The sequence below is a fragment of the Takifugu flavidus genome, chromosome 14 (assembly GCF_003711565.1).
Source record: "Takifugu flavidus isolate HTHZ2018 chromosome 14, ASM371156v2, whole genome shotgun sequence".
Lineage (NCBI taxonomy): Eukaryota > Metazoa > Chordata > Actinopteri > Tetraodontiformes > Tetraodontidae > Takifugu > Takifugu flavidus.
Window position 1 is genome coordinate 535,875 of NC_079533.1, and position 26,255 is coordinate 562,129.

The 26,255-nt window shown below is 44.1% G+C and overlaps 2 protein-coding genes across 3 annotated transcripts; both read left to right on the forward strand.

The window, feature by feature from the left end:
• Nucleotides 1–12,988: 12,988 nt before the first annotated feature.
• On the forward strand, nucleotides 12,989–14,530 carry bhlha9 (basic helix-loop-helix family, member a9). The gene has a single exon (XM_057055655.1). The coding sequence runs from the start codon at nucleotides 12,990–12,992 to the stop codon at nucleotides 13,830–13,832; it is 843 nt and encodes a 280-aa protein (XP_056911635.1). The 5' UTR covers nucleotide 12,989; the 3' UTR covers nucleotides 13,833–14,530.
• Nucleotides 14,531–20,118: 5,588 nt separating this feature from the next.
• Nucleotides 20,119–23,974, forward strand: ckma (creatine kinase, muscle a). 2 transcript variants are annotated; one of them, XM_057055644.1, is made up of 8 exons: nucleotides 20,119–20,270; nucleotides 21,082–21,289; nucleotides 21,386–21,540; nucleotides 21,675–21,807; nucleotides 21,882–22,053; nucleotides 22,850–22,973; nucleotides 23,051–23,240; nucleotides 23,582–23,974. In XM_057055644.1, exons 2-8 carry the CDS (start codon nucleotides 21,097–21,099, stop codon nucleotides 23,758–23,760), a joined length of 1,146 nt encoding a protein of 381 aa, XP_056911624.1. In that variant the 5' UTR covers nucleotides 20,119–20,270; nucleotides 21,082–21,096; the 3' UTR covers nucleotides 23,761–23,974. The 2 variants fall into 2 exon arrangements, with proteins under 2 accessions (XP_056911624.1, XP_056911623.1); XM_057055643.1 differs by having other exon boundaries at nucleotides 20,124–20,278.
• Nucleotides 23,975–26,255: the final 2,281 nt, after the last annotated feature.

The window sequence follows — 26,255 nt, forward strand, 5'->3', positions numbered from 1 at the left end:
CCCTCTCCCTCTCTCTCCTCTCTCTCTGTCTCTCCCTCTCTCTCCCTCTGTGTGTGTGTGCATGCGTGTGTGTGTGTGTGCGTGTGTGTGTGTGTGTGCATTCAAAAACAGCACTGCAGTGCCAGAGCAGAGGAAGCAGGGAGAGGCAGGGGGGAAATAGCAGGTGAAGATGTAACCAGGGAAAGAAATGGAAATGGAAATGGGGGTTAGTGACATGACAAAAGAGAATAAATATAAATATACATCCATTTTCTTTCCTTCTTCTGAAATTCCCCATGAAAATCCAGAAGGGTGGAGGAAGACGGATCAGTGTTTGTCGCCTCTCTTAGAGCCTCACATCATTCTCCAGCTAATGCCAAATGTCATTAGGTCCTAAACCGATCTGTAACACCTTTATAAATAAATTAATCCAGCTCAATTCACAACGCTGATGGACGCAAATCATCAACTGGTGCTTTTATCAGGAAGACGCCGTCCCTCCTAATCTGCTGTAGCCACTGAGTCCTTAAAAGTTCAGAAATATTTTTCGTGGGGACGGCCCACCAATAGGTTCCAACAATGACCCAGTGTCCACTAACATGGACCCCATGGACATGGTATCATTCCCAGGATTTGAACTCAAGGTGGACTGTGTTCGTTCTCCAGGTACTATCCCATGATTCCAAAAATGACACAGAACCAAGTCCAATTGAAAACTAGAAAAAAAGATGCAGGAAGGCATTTTATGTGACCAGGAAATACAGAAATGTAAGCACAGGCTTCAGCATATGGAACATAAGGCACATCATTTCATGCAATGTGATTGGCTGAGAGTCTCCGAGCTGGATCCTGTTGACTATGTCACGCTTGGTTGGGTCCTGGACAATCGTCAAGCCTTGCAGTAAACCATCAGGGTTTTATGAACTGTGTCAGCCTCCCCTTTGTCCACCCCTTGTTAGCAGCACACAACATGCAAGTCTCTTACCAAGATGGCAGCAAGTCCAACTAGGTATGGTTTCAGGCCAGGAGGCCACCCTCCCCTGCCTGCTACAGGCTCCACAGCGAAGGTCAAAGGCCAAAACTATGCATCGTGGCAGTCTCTGCAAAATATACTAGCTACAAAAAGAACTTTATTTCGTCTACTATTTCTTGTGGTGAAGCCTTTATTTTATCAAAATGCAAAAGAAATGTTTTCTTTTCTTGACACTCAGCTACAGCTACACTCAGTAATTCAGAATAAGCTATTAAAAAAGTAAAAACTGAAGATGAATGTAAGTATGCAGATGTCCGTCTGTGTTAAATTAAATGGATTGGACCTGATTTCAATCAGGGAGAGTGTTTGGTAAGTTTTACTACACTTGTTATTGGAGGAAAAACACTTACTTTACACAATAACGTGTCCTGTTTGACATAAAAAATATAAAGGCCCTCATGATTTTAATATATATTATTGAATATAAAAATGGCAAAACTTTTTTTCAAAGTAGAATTCATAATATAACCATGCGTAACTATTATCACATTCAAATGCTGTCATTGCTACTTAATCAATCAATCAATCAATCAATCAATCAATCAATCAATCAATCAATCAATCTTTATTTATATAGCGTCTTTTACAATCAAAATTTTTTCTAGACCCTCTCCAGAATCCCAGGGCCTAACCCCAGACAAGCAACAGTGGCAAGGAAAAACTTCCCTTAACAGGAAGAAACCTTGAGCAGGACCAGGCTCATGTGGGGGGACCCTCCTGCTGATGGGGGGGCTGGGTAGAGAGAGAGGTGAAGGGGGAGGAGAAAGAGGAGGATGGGTAGAGAAGAAATCAGAAGAAATCATTAACAAAATGAATTCTACATTTAGCACTTCAAACATCTCATCTGATCACGTTTTCCTCCACTGTATCTGGGCCCAGGTCGGGGGAGCAGCAGCCTAAGCAGAGATGCCCAGACTTCCCTCTGCCCAGTCTCTTCCTCCAGCTCTTCAGGGAGTATTCTGAAGTGCTCCCAGGCCAGCCCAGAGACAGTCTCTCCAGTGTGTCCTGGGTCTGCCTGGGGGCCTCCTCCCGGTGGGACATGCTTGGAACACCTCCCTAGGGAAGCATCCAGGGGGCATCCGTAACAGGTGCCTCAGTGGACTCCTCTCAACACGAAGCTTCTTCTGAGTTACTGAGCTTCTCACCCCCTCTAAGGGCGATAATGTGACTGATGTCAGTTCTTGTCCTGTTAGATCAGGGGTCGGCAACCCAAAATGTTGAAAGAGCCATATTGGACCATAAAAACAAGAAACAAATCTGTCTGGAGCCGCAAAAAATGAAAGCCTTATATAGGGTTTATAAGAGAATGACGCACCATGTGGCCACTCTGCTGTACGATGGCGCTTTAAGTTTAACTTCCATTATAATGAGATGTTGAAATTAAATATTTATTATACACATTTATACAGCACTGAAAAACTTTAAGAATGATTGTCACGTTATTCCTCCTACAGAAATTATATTAAAACAATTTTCATTTTTATATTTTAAAAAGCTCCAGGGAGCCACTAGGACGGCGCTAAAGAGCCGCATGTGGCTCCAGAGCCGCGGGTTGCCGACCCCTGTGTTAGATGTACCAATCTGCATCAAATGGAGTGGCAGAGAGGTGCAAATCCCTAAATGAGCTTCACAGGTCATCAGAGAGGGTTCGAGTTCGGCCACAGAGACTGAAGCCCCAAACACAATATGTTAAAACCCGTGTAATGTAATGTGTAAAAAAGAGAACATTTATGCGGCATTTCATGAGGTAATATTCACATAAAGTTCAGAGAGACATGCTCATGGTTATCACTTTTTTGAGGACTGCATATTCTCAAGTTTTGTGAAATTAGGAAGAAACAAGCTAAAAAGAGAGGACTGGAATGGAGTCATATGATGAGTTCTGCTGCCACCTTAAGGTGTGACCAACAAGTGGGTGTTTCCCTGAGCCTTGAAACTGGGTGTATTCCAGTTGAGAGCCCTGCTGTTACAGGTAAAGGTGTCTTTTACTGACTGGTCTGATTATTGACCACTGCTCATTATATTTCAATATATTCAATTTGTGTGTGTGTGTGTGTGTGAAATTTCTGAAGTGGATGGTTTTTTGATTATGTATTTAAATGACACCACCCAGACACACTTACTCCCACTTTTGCACCTTCAGGTGACCCTCTGACCTCTTGGTCATTTATAACATTTTTAAATGGAAAAGAAAAGCTTCAGTGCCATTTGGTCTGTGCCGTGGAAGATTATGTCTAAAAATCCCTGTAGATACTTTCTAAAGTGAAAAACCAAAAAACACTGATCGGTAAGTAAGTTTCTACTGAGCAATATGAAGGCAGCACAACTCCAAAGGCAAAATCCTAGACCAAATTGAGCTCTCCTAAAATGGTGACATTCCCAGCCTGATTGGGGAACTATTCCTGTCCAGCTGCCAAGCATGTAGTATCCATTTTCAGATGCCTTTTCAGGCTCCCAGCTCCTGCTGACCATTGCATGTTTCCCAGTAACTGAATCTTGTAACATCAACCATTTTTCCAAAATAGCCAGGCACTTGTTGTCTATATGATAAACTCCACATCGTCCTGAAAGGTGTAGAACTTCCTTATTAGCCTTTTTGTTTGCACAAGAATGCCTGAAACCCGAGCAAGGGATTCACAAATGGCCAGTGGCGATTTTCAGACTCGGGTCCTCTACCAGAGGCCTGGGAATTTGAGGGTTCTGCGCAGGATCTTAGCTGTTCCTAGGACTGCGCTCTTCTGGAAAGAGATCTCTGGTGTGGTTCCTGGTATCTGTTGGAGGCATCTACTCAAGTTGGGTGTTACTGCCCCTAGTGTCCCGATCACTACTGGGACCACTGTTGCCTTCACACCCCACATTCTCTCCATGTCCTCCTTCAGCCCTTGGTACTTCTCTGGCTTCTCCTGTTCCTCCTTCCTGATGTTGCTATCACTCGGGATTGCTACATCTATCATCACCACTATCGTCTGGTGTTTATCCAACACCACTATGTCAGGCTGGTTGACCACCACCATCTTGTCAGTCTGGATCTGTAAGTCCAACAGGATCTTGACCTGCTTGTTCTCCAGCACTGTCTCCCACCTGGACCCTGGGACCTCCAGCCCACACTCAGCGCAGATGTTCCTGTCCACTATGCCAGCCACCTGGTTATGCCGCTCCATGTATGCCTTGCCTGCCAGCATCTTGCACCCTGCTGTGATGTGCTGGACTGTCTCAGGGGCATCTCCACACAGCCTGCACCTGGGGTCTTGTCTGGTATGGTCTGGTCTGGTCTGGTCTGGTCTGGTGGACCCTGGCCTCTATTGCTCTGGTGCTCAGGGCCTGTTCTTGTGCAGCCTTGAGTAGTGCCTCTGTGCTGTCTTTCAGTCCGGCCTTTGTCAGCTCCTGGTATGTTTTCTCGATATCGGCCACTTCCTTAATTTGTCAGTGATACATACCATGCAGGGGCTTGTCCTTCCATGATAGCCCCTCAGGTTCCTCCTCCTTGCTGGGCTTTTGTTGCCTGAGGCATTCACTCAGCAGTGGGTCAGTGGGGGCCATCTTCTTGATGTACTCTCTGAGGCTTGTTGTTTCCTCTTGGACAGTAGTTCAGACACTTAATAGTCCTCGGCCCCCTTCCTTTCGCTTTGTGTGCAACCTCAGGACGCTGGACATAGGGTGTAAACCCTCCATGCATGGTGAGGAGCTTCCTTGTCTTGATGTCAGTAGCTTGTATCTCTTCCTGTGGCTAAGCGTTTTTCCCCATTCGGTGACAAACTCGCAGAGAAACCGACCCTGGTAATTGGCGACTCTGTTTTGCGCTACGTGAAGCCGACTCCAGCGACCATAGTTAGGTGCATTCCGGGGGCCAGAGCGGGCGAGATAGTAGCCAATCTAAATTAAATGTGGACTAGTAAATATTAGATCTCTTTTGTGTAAATCCCTGTTGGTGCACGACCTGATAGCGGATCATCACATTGATTTATTTTGTCTTACTGAGACCTAGCTTCAGGAGGAGGAGTATGTGAGCTTAAATGAATCTACTCCTCCTACCCATCTGAATTATCATATTCCTCATGTTACTGGTCGAGGAGGGGGAGTGGCAGCAATCTATCACTCCAAGTTATTAATTAATCCCAGACCAAAACATAGCTTCAGTTCATTTGAAAGCCTGACTCTTGGCATCACTCATCTGAACTGGAGGACAGAAAAGCCACTTCTGTTTGTAGTTGTATATCGGCCCCCTGCTGGGCCACATTCAGAGTTCCTGTCTGAGTTCTCTGATTTCCTATCTGACTTGGTCCTTAGAACAGACAAAGTCATTATCATTGGAGACTTTAATATCCATCTTTAATTACTGGAGTCAGTAGTTATTTTTATTTAATTTTGTAGTTCTGTATCCATCTACAGGAATCATCGACTTCATAGCTGTGTGCTGACCTGCTGCCCTCTGACCCCAATGACCCCACTCAGCTATTATAAAGAGAGTACATTTTAATTAATGTATTTCCATGAACTCTGCCGATTCTCACCTCTACCTGTCCTCCCTCCCCCCCAACCCCTGTCATGGCCCTCTGTGATGAGGAACTACAATAGCAGTGCTACATTTGTTATATCTCTGAATTTGTGTGGGGATTATAAAGATCTTCTGATATGTTCTTTGAAGAAAATGAACCAAGGTCAAAGAATCTCAGTTTGAAAAATAATTTAGTCCATCATTTTCCATTTGGTAATAAATGAAAATAGGTCCCACAGATAGTGAGCATAGTTTTCAGGAGAATTCACAACTAATTAAATAATAATGATAATCACCAGCCCATGTGTATTGACTCGAACATAGTATCTGTTTAAAAAAAATTAGTCAGTGAGGAATAATAATTATTATCCTCACAATTCATTATTTCTATTTTCCTGTTATCTTGGGGCCTGACGTAGTAACTTATTATTCATAAACTTCATAACGTTTAATGACAATTGTCCTGTCATTCTCCTGTTTTTGCTGCTGTGTGCTTCCTCTAGAGGGCGCTGGTGGCCTTTTCCCTGGCTCATGCTGGCTGCTTCTTCACCTGCACCTGATCACCATGATTGGGGGTCTTTTAGGCAGCCAGCAGCAGCTGGTCAGCGTTGGATCGTTTGGTCCCCGTTGTTGGTAACTGAGTGTTTTCGGATTTAGTGGCTCCGCTGGCTTTTCTCTTCTGTTTCCACATCACCCGAAGAGCACTATTCGTTCACTACTGAACCTTTGTGAATTTTTGTAAATAAATCTTTCACTTTGAGTTTCTCCTCCCGTCTGTGTTCTGGGGTTCCGGCCTTGTGCGTCCAGTCGTTGGCCCAGTTCGGCCTCCGTAGATAGCAGGAAGAACCTTCCAGTATGTAACTGTTGGCATAGTTGGAAGCATTCCTCTCACATATTTACTTTAATCCACCAACAGCCAAACCCACCACCCCCTGGGAAGACCAGAGTAGACCAGCGCCCTCTTTAAGGGCAAAGCTCCTCCCATTGAGCCACACAAACAGAGACAACATTGTGTTGCTTACTATTTTACCACATGATTTCAACATCTCTCTGCTGCCCTGTTGACCCCACAGGTGCACGATGTCGCTGTGAAAAACACAACAAAACACCAGTAGCTGTTCGTAATGCAAGTGTACGTGTGCATGTTAGGGACTGCATGTGCACCCACGGTCTTCCTATAGGATCCAAGGTCTTCATATCAAATCAAATCAATCTTTATTTATATAGCATCTTTTACAATCAGAATTGTTTCGAGGCGCTTTCCAGAATCCCAGGGCCTGACCCCAGACAAGCAACAGTGGCAAGGAAAAACTCCCCTTTAACAGGAAGAAACCTTGAGCAGGACCAGGCTCAGGCTGCTGATGGGGGAGCATTACTGGGGGGCTGCTGGACTTTCCATCAATTCTGCAATGGAGTAAGTGCGCGAAGGTGCGCGGTAACTTTAGCCTCGCCAGGAAATCTGTGTTTTTCAGCCGCTTCTTCATCCTCCTGCCCTGGGTCCTCAGAGAGAGGAGAGGGGGGAGGACAGGTAGATGATAGAATGGAGAGGAGAGGGAGAGGGGGAGGGAAGGAGAGGAGGGGAGGAGAGAAGAGGAGAGGAGAGGAGTCCATTTCCCAGTGGGGTGACAGAGGCCTGTCAGGTGATCATGTTTCTGGACCCCGGCAGCCTCGGCCTATAGCAGCATAACTAAGTTGTTAACCTAATGATTAGACGACCTCCTAAGTATATAGCACCCATGGTCTCCCTATAGCACTCATGGTCTCCCTATAGCACCCATGGTCTCCCTATAGCACCCATGGTCTCCCTATAGCACCCATGGTCTTCATATTGCACCCATGGTCTCCCTATAGCACCCATGGTCTCCCTATAGCACCCATGGTCTCCCTATAGCACCCATGGTCTTCATATTGCACCCATGGTCTCCCTATAGCACTCATGGTCTCCCTATAGCACCCATGGTCTCCCTATAGCACTCATGGTCTCCCTATAGCACCCATGGTCTCCCTATAGCACCCATGGTCTCATATTGCACCCATGGTCTCCCTATAGCACCCATGGTCTTCATATTGCACCCATGGTCTCCCTACAGCACCCATGGTCTTCATATTGCACCCATGGTCTCCCTATAGCACTCATGGTCTCCCTATAGCACCCATGGTCTCCCTATAGCACTCATGGTCTCCCTATAGCACCCATGGTCTCCCTATAGCACCCATGGTCTCCCTATAGCACCATGGTCTCCCTATAGCACCCATGGTCTCATATTGCACCCATGGTCTCCCTATAGCACCCATGGTCTCCCTATAGCACCCATGGTCTTCATATTGCACCCATGGTCTCCCTATAGCACTCATGGTCTCCCTATAGCACCCATGGTCTCCCTATAGCACCCATGGTCTTCATATTGCACCCATGGTCTCCCTATAGCACTCATGGTCTCCCTATAGCACCCATGGTCTCCCTATAGCACTCATGGTCTCCCTATAGCACCCATGGTCTCCCTATAGCCCCCATGGTCTTCATATTGCACCCATGGTCTCCCTATAGCACCCATGGTCTTCATATTGCACCCATGGTCTCCCTATAGCACCCATGGTCTCCCTATAGCACTCATGGTCTCCCTATAGCACCCATGGTCTCCCTATAGCACCCATGGTCTTCATATTGCACCCATGGTCTCCCTATAGCACCCATGGTCTCCCTATAGCACCCATGGTCTCCCTATAGCACCCATGGTCTTCATATTGCACCCATGGTCTCCCTATAGCACTCATGGTCTCCCTATAGCCCCCATGGTCTTCATATTGCACCCATGGTCTCCCTATAGCACTCATGGTCTCCTATAGCACCCATGGTCTCCTATAGCACCCATGGTCTCCCTATAGCACCATGGTCTCCCTATAGCCCCCATGGTCTTCATATGCACCCATGGTCTCCTATAGCACCCATGGTCTCCCTATAGCACTCATGGTCTCCCTATAGCACCCATGGTCTCCCTATAGCACCCATGGTCTTCATATTGCACCCATGGTCTCCCTATAGCACTCATGGTCTCCCTATAGCACCCATGGTCTCCCTATAGCACTCATGGTCTCCCTATAGCACTCATGGTCTCCCTATAGCACCCATGGTCTTCATATTGCACCCATAGTCTTCCTTTTTGATCATCGGCTTTAGGAGAAAGCAGCCCAGCATGGGGGAGTAAGGTACAGCCTGGACTGGTTACTGCTCATATCACCCTAACCATAACCATAACCCTGGCCCTGTGAGGGGGGAGGGGTCACACCTGTCTCCTCTACCCCTGACCACCTTCTACAGAGCCACTGCAGAGGGTGGTAATGAGAACATCTAGCAAATCAGAGGGAGCAGAAGAGTCCAAAAACACAGTTAAAAATGATTTTGGTGTTGAGTTTCTGAAGAAGATACTGATGAAGCGTTTCTAAATTAATTCAACTCATTAAATAACAAAAAAAGTGCAAAAGAACAACACACTAAATGAGCAGGGTCAAGTGCAGCAAAGTTCTCCCTGAAGTGGATCAATCAGGCGTTGGAGCTGTTCCATTAAAAAGCAACTAAATTCTGGAAGCAAACACAAAATCTGTTAATGCTAAAACGCACCAGGAACTGCCCCGGAGGTCCAGGCTCAAGCTTTCGCCAAGGCCTCCGTCCCCTGACCGAAGCATTAGAAATGTGGGGATGGACCTCAAGCAGGTTTTCCTGCCACCGTCGCTGGTCTGTGGGTCTCTGTGAAGCACCTGGGGACCATTTGGAATAAACGCTATTTAAAGAGGGAACAGTGCACGATGGGTGCCGTGTAAGACTCTTGGGTTAGGGGAGTGATAGCAGCTTCTAAAAGATTTTTAAAAACCATTTTGTTTAAACTATAAAGGGAAAGTGTTATTTGGAACATTGGAGGTCAGCTGGTTTCCCAGTAAGTTGTGTGGGAACTAGCCTAAAGACAGTTAAACCTTGACCTCCGCTTCATAAAAGAGGCCCTTAAAGAGCAGCAGTGAAACGACTGTGGCAGGAAAGAAGGAAGCACTGCTGAACAAGAGTGAAAACTATAGTTAGGAAAAATCATTTCAAACAAATACGAAGCAATTAATTAGAAAATGACCACAAAGCAATATAAAGCTCAAAAGAATAATGGAGACTAAGACAGCTGACGTCCTTGGGGACATTTGTTTCAGGAACCTGCACCACAACTCCCATCAGTTATTAATGTTATTATTACAGTTATTATTGTTATTACTACAGTTATTATTGTTATTATTACAGTTATTATTGTCCCTATCAAAGTTATTATTGTTCTGATTACAGTTATTATTATTATTACAGTTATTGTTGTTGTGATTACAGTTATTATTGTTCTTATTACAGTTATTGTTGTTCTTATTACAGTTGTTGTTACGGTTATTATTATTGTTATAGTTATTGTTGTTCTTATCACAGTTGTTGTTACGGTTATTATTGTTGTTATAGTTATTGTTGTTATTATTACAGTTATTATTGTTTTATGATTGCAGTTACTATTATTATGACTGCAGTTATTACAGTTATTATTGTTATGTTTATTGTTATTATAGTTATTATTATTACAGGTATTATTGTTAAAACTGCAGTTATTACAGTTATTGTTTTTATTACAGTTATTGTTGTTGCAGTTATTATTGTTGTTGTTATAGTTATTATTGTTTTTATTACAGTTATTATTGTTTTTATGATTGCAGTTACTATTGTTATGACTGCAGTTATTATTGTTATGACTGCATTTATGACAGTTATTATTGCTATTATTATGTTATTATTATAGTTATTATTATTACGGTTATTATTCGTGTGCTTACAGTTGTTACAGTTATTATTATTGTTATTATTATAGTTAATATTAATATCCTAATTAATATTAGGACTACTATTGTTGTTATTGTTTTCATTATTATTGCCATTGTTGTTGTCCATCCCAATATTCCACCATTATTTGGTAGTAAATGATTTAGTAAATTCTTCTTTTCGGAGTTTCTGGCTTAACGACTGGTTAATAAAGGAAAACCACCTTAATTACAACACCAAAACATTAGTTTCCAGCAGTAATAAGGTTGTTATTCTTTCCACTGGAGAACCAGTGAACATGTGGTTCATGCCCCGTTTGTGGCAGATATACAGCACGTGCACCACCTCCATCTCCCATACACTACTGTGCTCTTGGCTCGTGCACGTGCCGTCTGCCTTTACCAGCACCGTCCCAGTTCTCAGACCAGTCCACCTTTAATGGTGGACATGCTTGAAGGTTTCACACGTGCACGTGATAAGTGAGCGCGCTCGTTCCATTCATTTCCAAGAGCGATGAGGATGAGACAACAACTTCCTTCTGGACTGGAAGCTCTTTATTGAGGTGAGAACATTTCATGGCTGAGACCAAAAACATGTATTAACATACCAGAGCAAAACCAATGTTAGCAGAGCTTTACTCACTCATTACCCTTAACTACCCCTTTGGAAATATACATCTATAATGTTCAGCACACAGACCTCTAATAACAAATGGCTTACAACCCGTCATTATGGGGGCTTGAACACATTTACAAATATCAGGTTCAGGACGTGTGGACAGCTTGAAAATGGTTATTCCATCAAGGGCACGGCTAGCAGCATGATAAAATCTGGTGATTTACTCCTGTGGGCTAATAATTACTGGTGTCTTGTCCATTTGTGAGGAAGAAACGGAGCGTCGGTGACTGTAGTATTTGCACTTTTGCTCCAAAGCAATAAATCACACAGACTCCTGACAGCAGAAAGCAGCTCACAGTGAGTTTTCTGAGCCACTGGTGCCACGTTAGAGCTTCACCAATGCTGGCATTGGGACAGGTAGAGGCTGGTAAATCCATAGTGGACATCACACATCTGTGTGTGTGTGTGTGTGTGTGTGTGTGTGTGTGTGTGTGTAAGAGAGAGAGAGACTATAGTTTTATTTGTTTTACCAATTTGAATTCAATATTTCACCTACTCTAGAATTCATACACACCAAAGAGTAAATACTTGCCCAACATCTTAGAACACTTTGTTAGCTTTTACTATTCAGAATGTTGCATTCATGAACGAGCAGGGTTCGACTGCAGCGCTGCACCAACAACAGAGTCAGAGAACAAAATGAACAGAGAGAAACGGGCAACGGAGAAACTCTGTTTCCTTCCACATTCTGATGAATGATGTCATTGTCTAATTTGCATTATTTGAGTTTAATAATGTTACACCGTTATTACACAGATAAGTCAATTAAGAACTCTTTTTCTTCTCTTTAAACTGCGGTCTGTGGACGCTTTGGTAATCCAGCGCCCCCTAGAGGTGCGTATGCATCACTGCGCCAGACAGAACGTCGTGCACATTGTGCTGAAATCCCAGTGAGTGGTTGCCCGTGCTCTGTCCAAGCTGAAGGATGATGGACATTGTGGACATGAAAGTGGAGCCTTTTCCAGATTTGTCAGTGAAAATGTCATTTTTTTAATAATTTATGTTGGAGTTTTACAATAAAAATGTGAAGCACGAATGAATGTCGGCATACAAGTGCTGCAACTGTCAGAAAAAGCCTAACTATAATGTCAGCATATAAACCAGTCCACGGCCATCGGCATCCTGGGGACTAAATGGGATTTTAAAACATGATTTAAGGAGCACAGAAAGTGGTTCGTGCGTGTTATTACCTATGGGAATTCCTACATTACAGTGACTTTCTGTGTTTAATTAAGATAAAATCACATCTTCCAAACAAATCATTACCAGAAATTGCAGGTTCCATTTGTGAAATATTTGCCCTTGTTATTTTGCTTGCTTTGAAGTTTAGGTCTCACCGTGCTCTTGTCCTCAGGTGTTGCCCAACCCAGATTTATGGGGATAAGTTCCAGAGGAGCTACACAGAGTGACACGAAGCCTTGCAGCCACACAGGGACGGACAGGAGAGGGCTCGGTGCACAAACACATCCGTGCTCCTCAAGAATCCGACCCAGAACGATACAAAACATTTTAGTCAATGTTTAATTAGATTCAATAATGACTGCACGAATGTGTGCTTGATGAAAAACTGGCTCCTGTAAGTGGACGAAGCATTTTAGATTTTACTTTGTCTCATCTTGTGAGGTCACAAAAGCAAAGCCAATGACAGTAAATACCACCTTTATCTGTCTCCAATGTCAGCGAAACGCCATTAAAAAGAAGATTTTTAAGACTTTTAAGAGTCAGTAGGGGGAGGTGGCTGTGATTTGCCCAGGAGGAACCCATAAATCTGCTGAGACGGAGAGAGAGACAGGTATTCCTCCACCATGTGATTCATCAAGCTTTAAAAAGCTGGCCATCCTGTCTTGTTGAGGAACGCGTAAATACAAGGCAGCGCAGTGGCTGAGCAGAAGAGAACGCGTGTGAGCGAGCACGAACAGACGGGAGCTCCAACCAAACCACCTCTCTGTGACACAGGCAAACCTTCTGATATGAGCTGCAGCAGCGCTGACGCATCGGAGCTCTCCGAGGAAGAGCTTGGAATACTGGACCAAAAGGAGGATGAGGGACCACCACAGTCCGCCTTCCAGGACAGTGAGGACACAACGCACAGCTCGTGCAACGCCGAGGAAGGCAGCACGAAGAAGCGCCATCGACCCGTTCGCTCCAAAGCTCGACGGGTGGCTGCCAATGTTCGCGAGCGAAAGCGTATCATGGATTACAACCAGGCCTTCAACACGCTCCGCATCGCTTTGAACCACGACCTGAGCGGCAAGCGACTGTCTAAGATTGCAACCTTGCAGAGAGCCATCAACCGGATCTCTGCCCTTTCGGTTTTCCTCAACACCAACCCGCCCAGCAACACCTGTACGCACCGGGAATGCAACAGGTCGTCCGTGCAGTCAGCAGTCGCTATGGGAACTTCAAACCTTGAGCAGATCAGCGTCACAATTCCTCACTTGGACCCACAGAGTTACATCCCCTGGCACGCTTCTATGTCACAGCCAATACCAACCCCAGGGCCCCACATGTGGAGGCTGTCGAGCGAGCCGCACATCTACGTGACCAACAGTGTGACGCCGTGCTCCCCTTCACCACACTACCCCTGCTACTCCTCTGAAGAACATCTCTACAGCACCCAGGGACACTGCAGCACTCCTTACGACCTTCAAGCAAGTCATCTGCTGTACCCTCAGGTAGGTGAGGGCTTTGGATTCCAGCCAGGGATGCGGGCTCCATGCACTCAGAAACACATGGACACTTTTGTGGAGTCTTCCTTTGCTTTGGGCCTTTCCTGGCAAATGAATGGAGCCGCGGTAGAACGATTCGGATGAGAGGACGTTTACAACATGGCAACGACAACTGCAAAAGGTTGCGCGTCTGAGAAATTTAGATTGATATATTTTTTTATATAAGCTGCAGCTTCCACCACAGACGGGAATTTTATGGATTAGGTTGTCATATTTTCTTGTTGTGCAGAGTTCTTCAAAGGTATCCAACCTTGTTATACCCTGAACAATTGTAGCTGAGCGAGTCCAGAAGAAGCCATTCGGGGGTTACGTATGGTGCAGTTTACAACAAAATGCTGTATCTTGGTTCTGTTTTAAAGAAATTATCTGTTAAAGTTCCGTGTATTAATAATGTAAAATGGTTGTAAAATACAATTGTAAAATATTTGCACAAGTCCTAATTAAATGTTAAAAGTTTATTATTCCCACAAGACACTTCCGTTTTGTGTGTGTGCGTGTGCGTGCATGTGTGTGTGTGTGTGTGTGTGTGTGTGATTTGAGCCTAGTCAGCAGTCACTATTACACCAAGTCTGGGATGACAGACGCTCGTTCTCTTCTAAATGTCTTTACATGCCCGATCTTGTCTTTTTTTAAAGACGGAAATGCAGTGTGTTCTACATTCCATAAGCAAGGACAAGAAAAAGCATTTCAATAAAATGTATTTTTAAAGATACAAATGTGAATTTGGTATTTAACTATATACCACTCTTTCTATGTTTTACTGATTTTTTGGTCTGGTAAAGAACGTCTTTGCTAGGAAAAGTTCTGGTCCTGTTGTGCAACCGCAGATTCCCGCATCCATCCAGTCAACAACAGCTTTCCCTCCCCCGGAGAGGAGCAGTCATGGAAAACAGCGTTAATATTAGAGTATAGTGCACGTCTTCCCGACAGATTTATGTGGCCTCTGCACGTGTGTGTCATCATCAACACTGTGAAAGCCCCTATCGGTGTGAGATGGCCTGCAGCTGGAATCTGGTGCCTTCTTCTTCTTCTTCTTCTTCTTCTTGTTTATTGTGGGGATCTTCTCGGCAGCAGAGGAGCAGTTTGACTTAAAATCAAAAACTGTAGGAAACACAAAGAGCGGAATAGCAGCAAGTGTAGAGCTGAAGCGGTGAGAAGGACCTCAGTGACTCAACTCATGGGCAGCTCTTCAGCTTCTTCACAGACATGAATCAAAACCAAGAGACCACAGTCTTACAACATGTATGACGACATGCGATTCTTCTGCTCCGCCCTTTAAGCATCAGAAGGTTTCTGCTGCTCAGGTGAAAAAGGTGTTAAACCAAAGAAAAACTGATGTATTTCAATAAAATGAAAATCCGCCTCTACCGTGACAAAGCTCAATACATTTGGCTCTAATCTGATACGGGACACCAACACCTGTTCCAAGCTCAACTCTCATTTCTTCCTTTTTAACTATTCTTTATTTTGTTACTTTTTTATATTCCCAGCTGTTTTTCAATAAATGAAGGCACACGTTTAAAGGAAGAAGTGACAGTTTTGAGCAACATGCCCAAAAACTTCAGCTCAGTGAGGTACAGAGGAGTCGCACCCATAGATGTTGGAACCCCCAAACTTTATCCCACAGTTGTCACACTGGCTCAGACACTCGACACCCGCTTGGGGCGGTCCCTCTATGTCAGAACAGCCAATCATCAGCCGGTCAACACAAACACCACCCAGTTTGCTGTGACTGTTCGTGGTGCAGTTTACCCTGAGGAGGCGGGCTGGAGCTTATCCATACTAGTTCACACAATGGCCAATACAAATCTAAACAGAGCTGGTTGCAATTCCAATTAAATATTGTTGTTGTGGACAAGTGAGCTAAGAGTAGCGTTACAGTCCTGTTGGTGCCATCTCATCAATTCTCTTACCACTGTCTTTGTCACACAGTAACAATGTTCACAATTCATAAATGAAACAGCAAGAGAAATTAATATCTTTTAAAATAGAAATCCAGGAAGGACATTTAACAAAAGTAGCATATTTCAATCAGATATTGTTTACATTTAATTGATGGCATCATCGTTCTCTGAGGTTTGCTGGGACCACAGCTATACAATGTCTTAAAGCCTCCTTTCGTCTCATCTCATTTTCCTCCACGTTATCCGTAACTGGTTCGTTGGGCCAGCAGCCTAAGTAGAGATGCCCAGACATCCCTCTGCCCAGACATCCCTCTGCCCAGACCCTTCCTCCAGCTCTTTGGGAGTATTCCAAAGCATTCCCAGGCCAGCTGAGAGACATAGTCTTCCAGTGTGTCCTGGGTCTGCCTGGGGCCCTCATCCAGGTGGGAAATGCATGGAACCCCTCCCTAGGGAGGCATCCAGGAGGCATCTCAAACAGCCACCACAGCCACCACAGCTGATTCCACTCGGCACAAAGGAGCAGCAGTTCCACTCTGAGCTAATCCGGAGTGGCTGAGCTTCTAACCCTCTCTAAGGGAGCACCCAGCCACCCTGCGGAGGAAACTCATTTCAGCCGCTGTATCCATAAGTTTGTCCTTTCGGTCATTACCCAAAGTTCATGACCATAGGTGACCAGGATGTATTGACCAGTAAATTGTCTCAATTCTCTTGTTACCATAACAGTCAAGGACTGCACAAGAGCATCGGCTGCACCAATCGACTGCTCCAGTACATGCTAGAGGTCCTGGTTTGATGATAACGACAGGACATTTTCTGCAAGAAACAGAGATGAAATCCCATGGTTCCCAAACTGGATTTCCTCTGACCCTTGGCTATGCCTAAAAATTTTGTCCGACAACCGACAGAATACCCCAAGGGAGTTGGTTGACTGCATTTTCCTGATCAACAAATCACATGTTGACTGGTTAGGAAAATTCCTGTGGACTGTCAAGCATCCTGTGGAGGGTATTGAGAAGGTCCAGTGTTGTCCTCCTGAATTCATACAGAAGTCATACTCAGCACACACCATCCTGTTCTCCCTTTTTAAAAAGAGGTAGCACTGCCACTCCCGCGGCACTGTTCCTGACTGCCACATGATGTTGCCGAGGCAGGACAGCTCTACAACATCCAGAGACTTAAGCTACTCAGGGTGTATCTCATCCACCCATGTCAACTTGCCTCAGAGAAACTTGTAAATTACCACAGTGACTTTGGCTTGGGTGATGGCAGAGTCCACATGAGAGCCTCTCCTTCCACCATCCGACAATATACCCGACAATATGAGGTCAGTGTTGGCAGACCACTGCTACCCCCTCCTGAGGCGCCGGACGGATTACCAGAATTTTTTCTGGATATGTTCTTATGCATGAACATAGTCATTCTCCATGGCTTCCCCAAACTCATCCCAGACTTGAGTTTTTGCCTCCAGGACAGCCCACGCTACAGCCTGCTTTGCCTGTCAGTACTGTTTACTGTTTGAAGAGTTCCATGGGCCACCATGGCCTGATAGAACTCTGCTTGATGGCATCCCTTACTTCTGGTGTGCACCATAGGATTCAGGCTTTGCCACCACCACTGGCACCAGAGACCTTGTGTCCGCAGCTTAAGGCTGCCATGTCACCAATGGAGGTAGAGAACAAGGTCCACTCTGCGTAAAGTCCCTAGCCTCCTTCAGGATCTGGTGGAAGTTCTTCCATAGGTGGGAGTTGAAGACCTCTCTGAAAGAGGGCTCAGCCAGACATTCCCAACCGATCCTCACCCGATCTCCCCACCAGCAAATTAAGCTCATCACCAGGTGGTGATCGGTTGACAGCTCAGCCCCTCTCTTTACCCAAAACATAAAGGTGTCCAGTTGCCATGTGCACTGATTGACACCCTCATGCATGACCATGTTATTTGTTATGGAAAAACTGTAATGAACAAAGAAATCCAATAACAAAACACCACTCTGGTTCAGATTAGGGAGACCTTTCCTCCCAATCACGCTCCTCCAGGTATTGCTGGTAGGACTATGGTGTCCCCAGTCGGAGCCCTGTCATGTATCCCTCCCAGAGACTACAAGAAGGCCAGGTACTGGGCCAGTACAAACAACAGCAAGAGACCTGTCTGCGACCCGAAAGCACAGAGAAAAATCCTCTAGTTCACTGGAGTAAGTCCAACACATGGCGGTTGACCTGGGGAGCTATAAGTAAGCCTACACCAGCCCACCACCACTGCCCCTGAGCAGCTCCAGAGTAGTTGAGGATCCAGCCCCTCCTAAGGAGCTGGGTTCCTGAACCCATGCGGTGCGTGGAGGTGAGCCCGGTTATCTGTAGCCAGTACCTCTCTACCTCCTGCACAAACTCAGGCTCCTTCCCACCAAGTGAGGTGACATTTCAGGTTTGACCTGGGGATCAGGTCGTCGATGCCCCCAGCCACAACTGACACCCAAACCACTTGGCACCTCATGGATCTTCGTGCGGGTGGTGAGCCTACTGGAAGTTGTCTGTCTGTCTGTCCGTCCGTCCGTCCGTCCGTCCGTCCGTCTGTCCTTAAGTTTTGACATTTTCTTCAGACTTGTGTTTAATATATGCAATATCTCATTTTACATGTATTTTTATTATTTTGAATTATATACGAATGAGTTTTTCAATAAAAATCACAACTAGTGAAAAACAAAAAATGTGTGCCAACAGCATAGATACATTTTTTTGGACATAGTATCTAGTCAAAATAAGACAAAAAACAAGTCAGAGGAAAAAATATCACTGTCATAATATCAGAATTTCAAAATTCTTGTTATCTTGGGGCATAAATGTGACAGATGTATTGAGGTAAATCAAAAAGAAGACTCAATAAAATCACATGGTAATGTGTGAGAGACAACTTATCTGATCTAGAAACAAGTCCTGAGATAAAAATTAACTTCTACTTCTTAATACCAGTAGGTTTGAAATTGAATTTTTTGCAACTTCACAAACTTTTATTTTATTTAAAAATTTTTTTTTTACATGATTTCACACAATTTTACAAAAAGTCCCATTTCAATTCTAAACAACAGTGTTCAAACTTTAGACTTAGATGGCCTTGATTTACTTTTATAGTTGTGACGACTAAAGCTTTCCTCCTTTGCCAAGCTGGTGACTTTTGAGAAAAGAATTGGTTGAATGAAGCTGGCTGGGTCTCCCAGGAACCACTGCCACCTTGACCTGGTCTCTATTTGGCAACATATATGTTTATATATGTATTATTAATGGCAGCTTAGCTCAGAGGTTTTAAGGCTCCAAGGTCAATCATTTACTGAGCAAACCATTCTTAAGGTGTTTGTGCTTAAAACCCACCACACTATATCACCAGCATATATCTATATTCCTCTTGACCAAGACAGAGAAAAAACTCTGTTGCTAAAATTAAACCTGGATTGTCAGTTGGTGGGGCATCTTACTTTACAGGGTGGCTGCTTTAATTATAGCTTTACCCGGATATCACTTATGTATACATGGCCAAGCCCTCAAGACAGGGAAATCAAAGCAAACCACTCAATGCAGATGACATTTTTTTCTTGCTATTTATTGCAACTTAAATTTTCTGGAACCTAACTTAAAATCAGTTACATATCTATTGACCCTCCATAGAAAGTAATAAAACATATGTAACAGATATGTGTTTATTTAGATTTTCTTCATCTGTTGCTGTGTATAACAAAGGCCAGTAAAGGTGATGAATATTAAATGGTAGAGACAATACTCTTGATTGAGGTGACATAACGAACTTATAGCTGCATAGCACTGCAAACAGCTGTGTCGCTGTAGCTTGACACCATGCTATTCTGACGCAGGTCATTGCACTTGGCAGGAATTAGTCCCAAGGGCCAAGATATTAAAGTTTCAGGAAAGTTACGCAAGCCTACAAAGTAATGCTCATTTTCCCTTTTGACCCAAAGCCAGAAACCCAAGTGCATTTGTGTCCTTCAAATAATGTCTCTACAGTGTTATGTTTTGTTTTTTATACATATGATTATCATTTAATAGTGAAGTAAATATTTCTCTCTTCAAAATCACATATATTGACTTTAAGCCTTAGTATTTCCTTGTCCTCAGAAGTTATTGTGTAAATTACCTGCAAATAAATGAACAAAATGATAAAAGAAATGAAATTGTGCCAAAAATATTTCATCATTGTTTTTAAGAAGTACTAATGCTTTACTGTGGTTTACAAGGCTGAAGAACGCTAATTTTGTCTAGTCATGCTTTTTTCTATTGCTTCATTTCTTCCACAACCTTCCTGCGCCGTCACGACTAGCGAGCCACTCCACATTTAGAAGCAGCCACTCTCAAACCAATGCTATGTATGGGTCAATCATTGGGTAGGGGTTCAGCTGCAATACCCATGTTTAACAACTGACATGTAAATGCACTGCTTTCATAAATTGTTCAAAGGACGAGTTCAACAGCAACAGCCAATGAGGATTCAGAAGGCACTAAAATAGTCGGGCCCAGAGCGTTTCTCCTGCATATAAAGAGGAGCTCACACCTCCAGACTTGGGTGACCTCTATTTTGGCTGTGGGGAGCAGGATCTGAACCCAAGGACTCTTGACTGGTGAGCAGGTATAGAAATATTACACTACTACTACATATTTATTCAAATATCTGTTTTTTAACCATCCAAAACAAAGTAAAAGACCATTTTTTTTTACGACTGCAAATATGTCAAAAAAAGCAAAAATAGATGTGCAAAAAGTGCCTTCTTCCATATCGTCCACTCTATTTCTAAATGAAATATATGAAATAAATAAAGCAAAAAAAAAAGCATAGATGTCTTTGTAGGCATTCCACATTGCACATTAGCTTTGTGTCATGTGGACGGTGATTTATGTGGACAGGTGTCTTGGGTTTAGAGATAAAGTAGCTGCTGTGCCTCCATTAGTTACATGAAGCAGCGAGTAAAGATCGGAGTGAAACCATTCGAAAAGTAATTTCCTGAAAGACGAGTAGTACTCAGTAAAAAGAGTACTCAGAATCAAATAACCCAATAATCTTTACTCATGCAAAAATACAAAATAGATTTAGAAATACACAAGTGCTCATGAGTTGGCATGGACAACGATGTATGTAATTGTTTTGCTGACTTTTAATTTAAAATTCCTTTGCACAGTGAAAAGTCTTGAGGTTATTTTGATGGTCAGATCTGGTGGAGCTATAAATACCCGACCGTGACCCTTCCCAACTCGACATTTGAGAATTCGAGAATGGAATATCTCTTGGTATCTTCAGTACCCCTCTGCAGCTCCGCAGCTGTCTGGGGGGGTATCCTATATCGTTATAGATTTCTGATTTGAAAGCTTAGCACGCTAGGTTGAGGTCTAATGTGTGAGCTGCTCTTTGAACATTGTTTATTGTTGCTTTTGCAGTGTCAGAAATCAATCATGCCTTTTGGAAACACACACAACAACTTCAAACTCAACTACAAAGTTGAGGAGGAGTTCCCTGACCTCTCCAAGCACAACAACCACATGGCCAAGGTCCTGACCAAGGATGTGTACGCCAAGTTGAGGGACAAGCAGACACCCAGTGGCTTCACTGTGGATGACGTAATCCAGACTGGCGTTGACAACCCTGGTAACGTCGTGGAATTCACTTCTCAAATGAGTCTAAGCTTTCCGTTGTAAAAGACAGGTTGCAACTCACAATATCATCCTGAATGACTGTCTCCAGGTCACCCCTTCATCATGACTGTTGGCTGTGTTGCCGGTGATGAAGAGTCCTATGAGGTCTTCAAGGATCTCTTTGACCCCATCATTTCTGACCGTCATGGTGGATACAAGCCCACTGACAAGCACAAGACTGACTTGAACTTTGAGAACCTGAAGGTTTGCAACAAATATCAGATCAAATCAAAATAAAGCTCTTCCACAAGTGTCAGAGTTTAACAATTTACAGGAAGGTGAACTGCAGACTTACAGGCTGTTTGTGGTCTCTCTTTTGATAATAAACCTTTTGTTAGGGTGGTGATGACCTTGACCCCAACTATGTTCTGTCCAGTCGTGTGCGTACTGGTCGTAGCATCAAAGGGTTCACCCTGCCCCCCCACACCAGCCGTGGTGAGCGCAGAGGCATTGAGAAGATGTCTGTTGAGGGTAAGTTCTCCACATAATAGGAACTTCACAAACGTCCTCTTTATGTGCTGATCACAATTGTATTGATTTTCAAGCACTGACCAGTCTGGACGGCGAGTTTAAGGGGAAGTACTACCCTCTGAAGTCCATGACTGACGCTGAACAGGAACAGCTGATTGCTGATCATTTTCTCTTTGACAAGCCTGTCTCCCCCCTCCTGACTTGTGCCGGTATGGCCCGGGACTGGCCCGACGCAAGAGGAATCTGGTGAGTACACACAACAGGCTGAAGAAGCCAACTGCAACGCTCGGAGTGTGTGTAGAGGGCTTCCGTCTGCTTCAGTTATTTAACATCTACTTCAATCAAGTGGTTCAATTTTACTCCCCTTTTACTAGTTTTATCTTAAATACTATTTATGTGCTGCCAGTTAACAAGATAAGTCAGAACTTTGGACCTTCTTTGATGACTCAGGAGCACATTATTGGCTCAGTCATTGTCAGCGTGGATATTATTGAACACATTGACATGTTTTTCATTTCCTTCCTCATCTTCCTGGTGTTGGAAGCGTTTGGGACTGAGCAGCATCTCATCTTCTGCTCCGTTTCACCTCCAACCAACGGCCTCACTGCTGCACTTTTCAAAGCTGCACCTTTCTGTAACATAAGAAAACTAGAAAACTTTTTTTTGGAAATTTTGAAAAGTAATATGCAGTTTTTAAACTGTTATGAGAGCTTTAGGCTTCACTCACCTTTTCAAACACACTGCTATTATTTTAAAGACAAAAGTATTTGTTCAAAGAAATCACAATTAAAATGCTTGACTTCCATTGAAGAGATCATGAAAGTTTCTCTACATATAGACTAACTAACCAACTAACTAACTAGATTTATTAATCCCACCTGGTTTTGGTGATATCGTTCCAGAAAAGTTTTTTTTTTTTGAAAACTAAGGAGTAGCTAAGATGAATTATTTCTTCTTCTTGTGCTTGAAGACAGGTGTGAGGTAAAACAGAGTCTTCATGTTCGCATTAAAAAGAAAGAACTTTCATTTCACCTCCGTGCAGGCACAACGACAGCAAGACCTTCCTGGTCTGGATCAATGAGGAGGATCACCTGCGCGTCATCTCAATGCAGAAGGGTGGCAACATGAGGGAGGTCTTCAGGCGATTCTGTGTTGGCCTACAGAAGGTGTTGTCTCAGTAGCAGCTCAACACATGTTCTCCTTGGCCAAGCGCCACTCATCACTCTTTTGTCTTTTCTGCCAGATTGAGGACATTTTCAAAAAGCACAACCATGGTTTCATGTGGAACGAGCATCTGGGCTACATCCTGACCTGTCCCTCCAACTTGGGTACTGGTCTGCGTGGTGGCGTCCATGTCAAGCTGCCCAAGCTGAGCACACATGCAAAGTTTGAGGAAATTCTCACCAGACTGCGTCTGCAGAAGCGTGGCACAGGTACTGCCCATCTGCCCCACAGCGCACCTAAAACCACCCCAACATGTCAGGGAACACTCTGGGCATCCGTGCCTCAGGGACGTGTGAAGGAACAGACATACTTATTATCAGTCAAAGGTCTGCTTTTAAGCTATAATTCCCGAAAGGAGATTTATCGTAAGAAAAGGAAGAGTTTTAATTCAGATAGCGGTATATATGCTGACTCATGGTGCTAAAATCAAGTCTAATTAATCATTACATGTTTCAGCCGTTAGGGTTAGGGTTTGTCTAAAATAGACACAGGACAGTCTGGACTGAGGGTTCTAACCTAAGCTTTGTCTCAACACTTTGTTCCTGTCCAGGTGGCGTGGACACTGCCTCCGTTGGCGGTGTGTTTGACATCTCTAACGCTGACCGTCTGGGCTCCTCTGAAGTAGAGCAGGTCCAGCTGGTGGTGGATGGCGTCAAGTTAATGGTCGAGATGGAGAAGAAGCTGGAGAAGGGAGAGGCCATTGATAGCATGATTCCTGCCCAGAAATAAAGAGGGACGATATATTTCTCTTTCCCAAAATAGTCAGCTGGTGGTAATGCAGAACAAACAGTCTTCCACAGAGGCTCTGTATATATTCACCTTTTCTTCACTTTCCCAACCCTTTTTTCTTGTTCTCCATTGTCACTCCATAAATTCATTTTTGTTGGAACCATCTGCTAATTAAAGTCTCCTAAGTGAAACAATAAAGTCCATATTTAGAGTATGAACATGGTCGTTTTTGTTACAGCATGGCAAGAAAAAAGAAAGTTATATATGACTAGATCACCCAGATTTTATAAAAAATTTATAAAAAAAACACATTTATAAATATGAACATGAATAAATGGGAACAATAGCCACAGAAATCTCTTTTCCTTTTTTCTTTTGAGATCAAAGTAATTAATTTCTATTTATTTCATTGCTTCAACTGTTACAAGGTGCTCAAGTGCTCATGGTAAAAGTAATAATTAGTATTGATGGTAATAATTGATGGTATATGAGGCACCATGAACGTTGGGACACATCGCCAGACTGTATCGATACTGTATCGATACTGTATCGATACATTGTGTTACTGAATACTGACACCTGTTGGACCTTAAAAACCCCTACAGGCAACTGAGTTGACAGACTCAACTGACTGATTTGATGACCTAGTATATAGTCATAGTATTTTATATTGTAGTATTTCACATCTTCATTTAAATTCAAACATTTTTGATATTTTTAGATACAGTCAATCAATAATGTGATCATGTGTCGTAACATGAACATTGAAGTGAATGTGTTGTAAATGAGGACGCTTACTGACTGGGATTTGTTTTTACTCATTTTTATTGAGAAAAATACGTTTTTCCAATGTTTGAAATTGAGTCTGTTACGCTTTGTTGATACAAGTTCTCCAGCTGCAGGAAACAGCTGCTCACACTGCACAGATGAGGCTGGAGTGCAGAGAAGGAAGGAAAGCCAGCAGAGGTTTGGATAGGTTGGCTCTTGGTTGTCCAGTAGGATCTGGTAGGATCCTGGGACCTGGTTATATTGCCCTCTGCACCTCCTGGATGGCATCAGCTGTAGCACTTTTGGTCTGCCCGCCCACTTCCATGTCCAAATGTTGCCAAAAGTTATCCAAAAAACTCCATATTGGCATTTTAGTCCATGAGTCCTGTGACGGCCCACTAGGTGGCCTCGCGTCTGGGTTTAATATTTGGGACATGGTGTCTTTGGCTGCGCCTGGTCTGGTGTTGTGCTTGGCCTGCAGATGGAGCTGTCTGGACCTGTTTGGGAGGCCACCACTCCAGGTGGGGCTCATTAACCTGATAAGCCAGGTGATGGCTTAAAAACCCGTGTTCAGGACGGAGATGGGGCTGATCGGGCCGAGGGTCAGCTGCTGCTGAACGAAATTGGAAACCTTGCCGAACGCGTCCACTGGAGAGTGCCAGTCCCGTTGCTAAAGCCTTGTTGGGATTACCCTCGTTGGATTCTGATTATACCCTGTTGCACCCTACTGCTTTCACCGTTACCACTGACTTTTCACTTTACTTTTCAATAAATCCCTTTTTGGTAAAATCCTTAAAAGTGCGTGGTCTCCCCGTTTATGTTGTGGTCATTGGGAGCCAAGTGGTCATGACAGTCCCAAACAACAACAATAGTTATTGATGCTGAATGAGATGCCTGAAGTGGGTGCAGACAGCTGTGGGGAAGACGGTCCTGGCTGGAGCTCAGGTGTGCATCCGATTACAGACGCACATTCACCTCAGTCTACTGACGGCCCCACTGGCCTGGGAGGACCTGCAGAACCTCGTAGATTCTGGGGTCTAGAAGTGTTGCTCAGGTCAGCACCTTTCATGACTGTCTGGGACTCGATGCTTCAGGTGTTCATGTAGGTGTGGGGCTGCCTGTGGGGATGACCTTTGACCCCGACGCTCGCCTCTCTCCACTGTAGCTTGGTGGAAAGTGTTTCTGCTGTGATAGTCTACTCACCTGCTGTAAGGGGACTCAGGTGTGTTTCTCCAGAGGCCAGAGATCTGCATTTCTTATGTGCTCTTCCAGCGTGTTGGCACCTCATTGATAGGTCTCATGGTTGGTGGGCCCATCAAGCTTCTACTTGGCTGCAGTGCTTGATCCAAAGTCCGTGACAACGTGCCGAGCGTTGGGTCTGATGGATGCAAGAGGGTATGCAGTGCAAAAACCGAGCCGTCTCATGGATGCAATCATGTTTGGTGCTGCGTCAGTCCCATGTTGGCCATGGCCCAGTCCTCCATCATGCCCCTTTTAACATGGGCCAAGTTGTCAGCAGTGGTCAAAGCTGCACTCCCAACACAGATGTTCACAGCTGCTAATGCTCATTAATGCAGTGACAGCTAAGAGTCCAGTTCCCCCCATTCCTCCTCCTACTTTCTAGCCACGTTCATTGGATGGCCTGAAAAGTCAAAGCAAAAGCAAATCACTATATTTAAATGAAAGATGAAATAAATTGGATAAATCAACTGCTTCAATAATTCCCA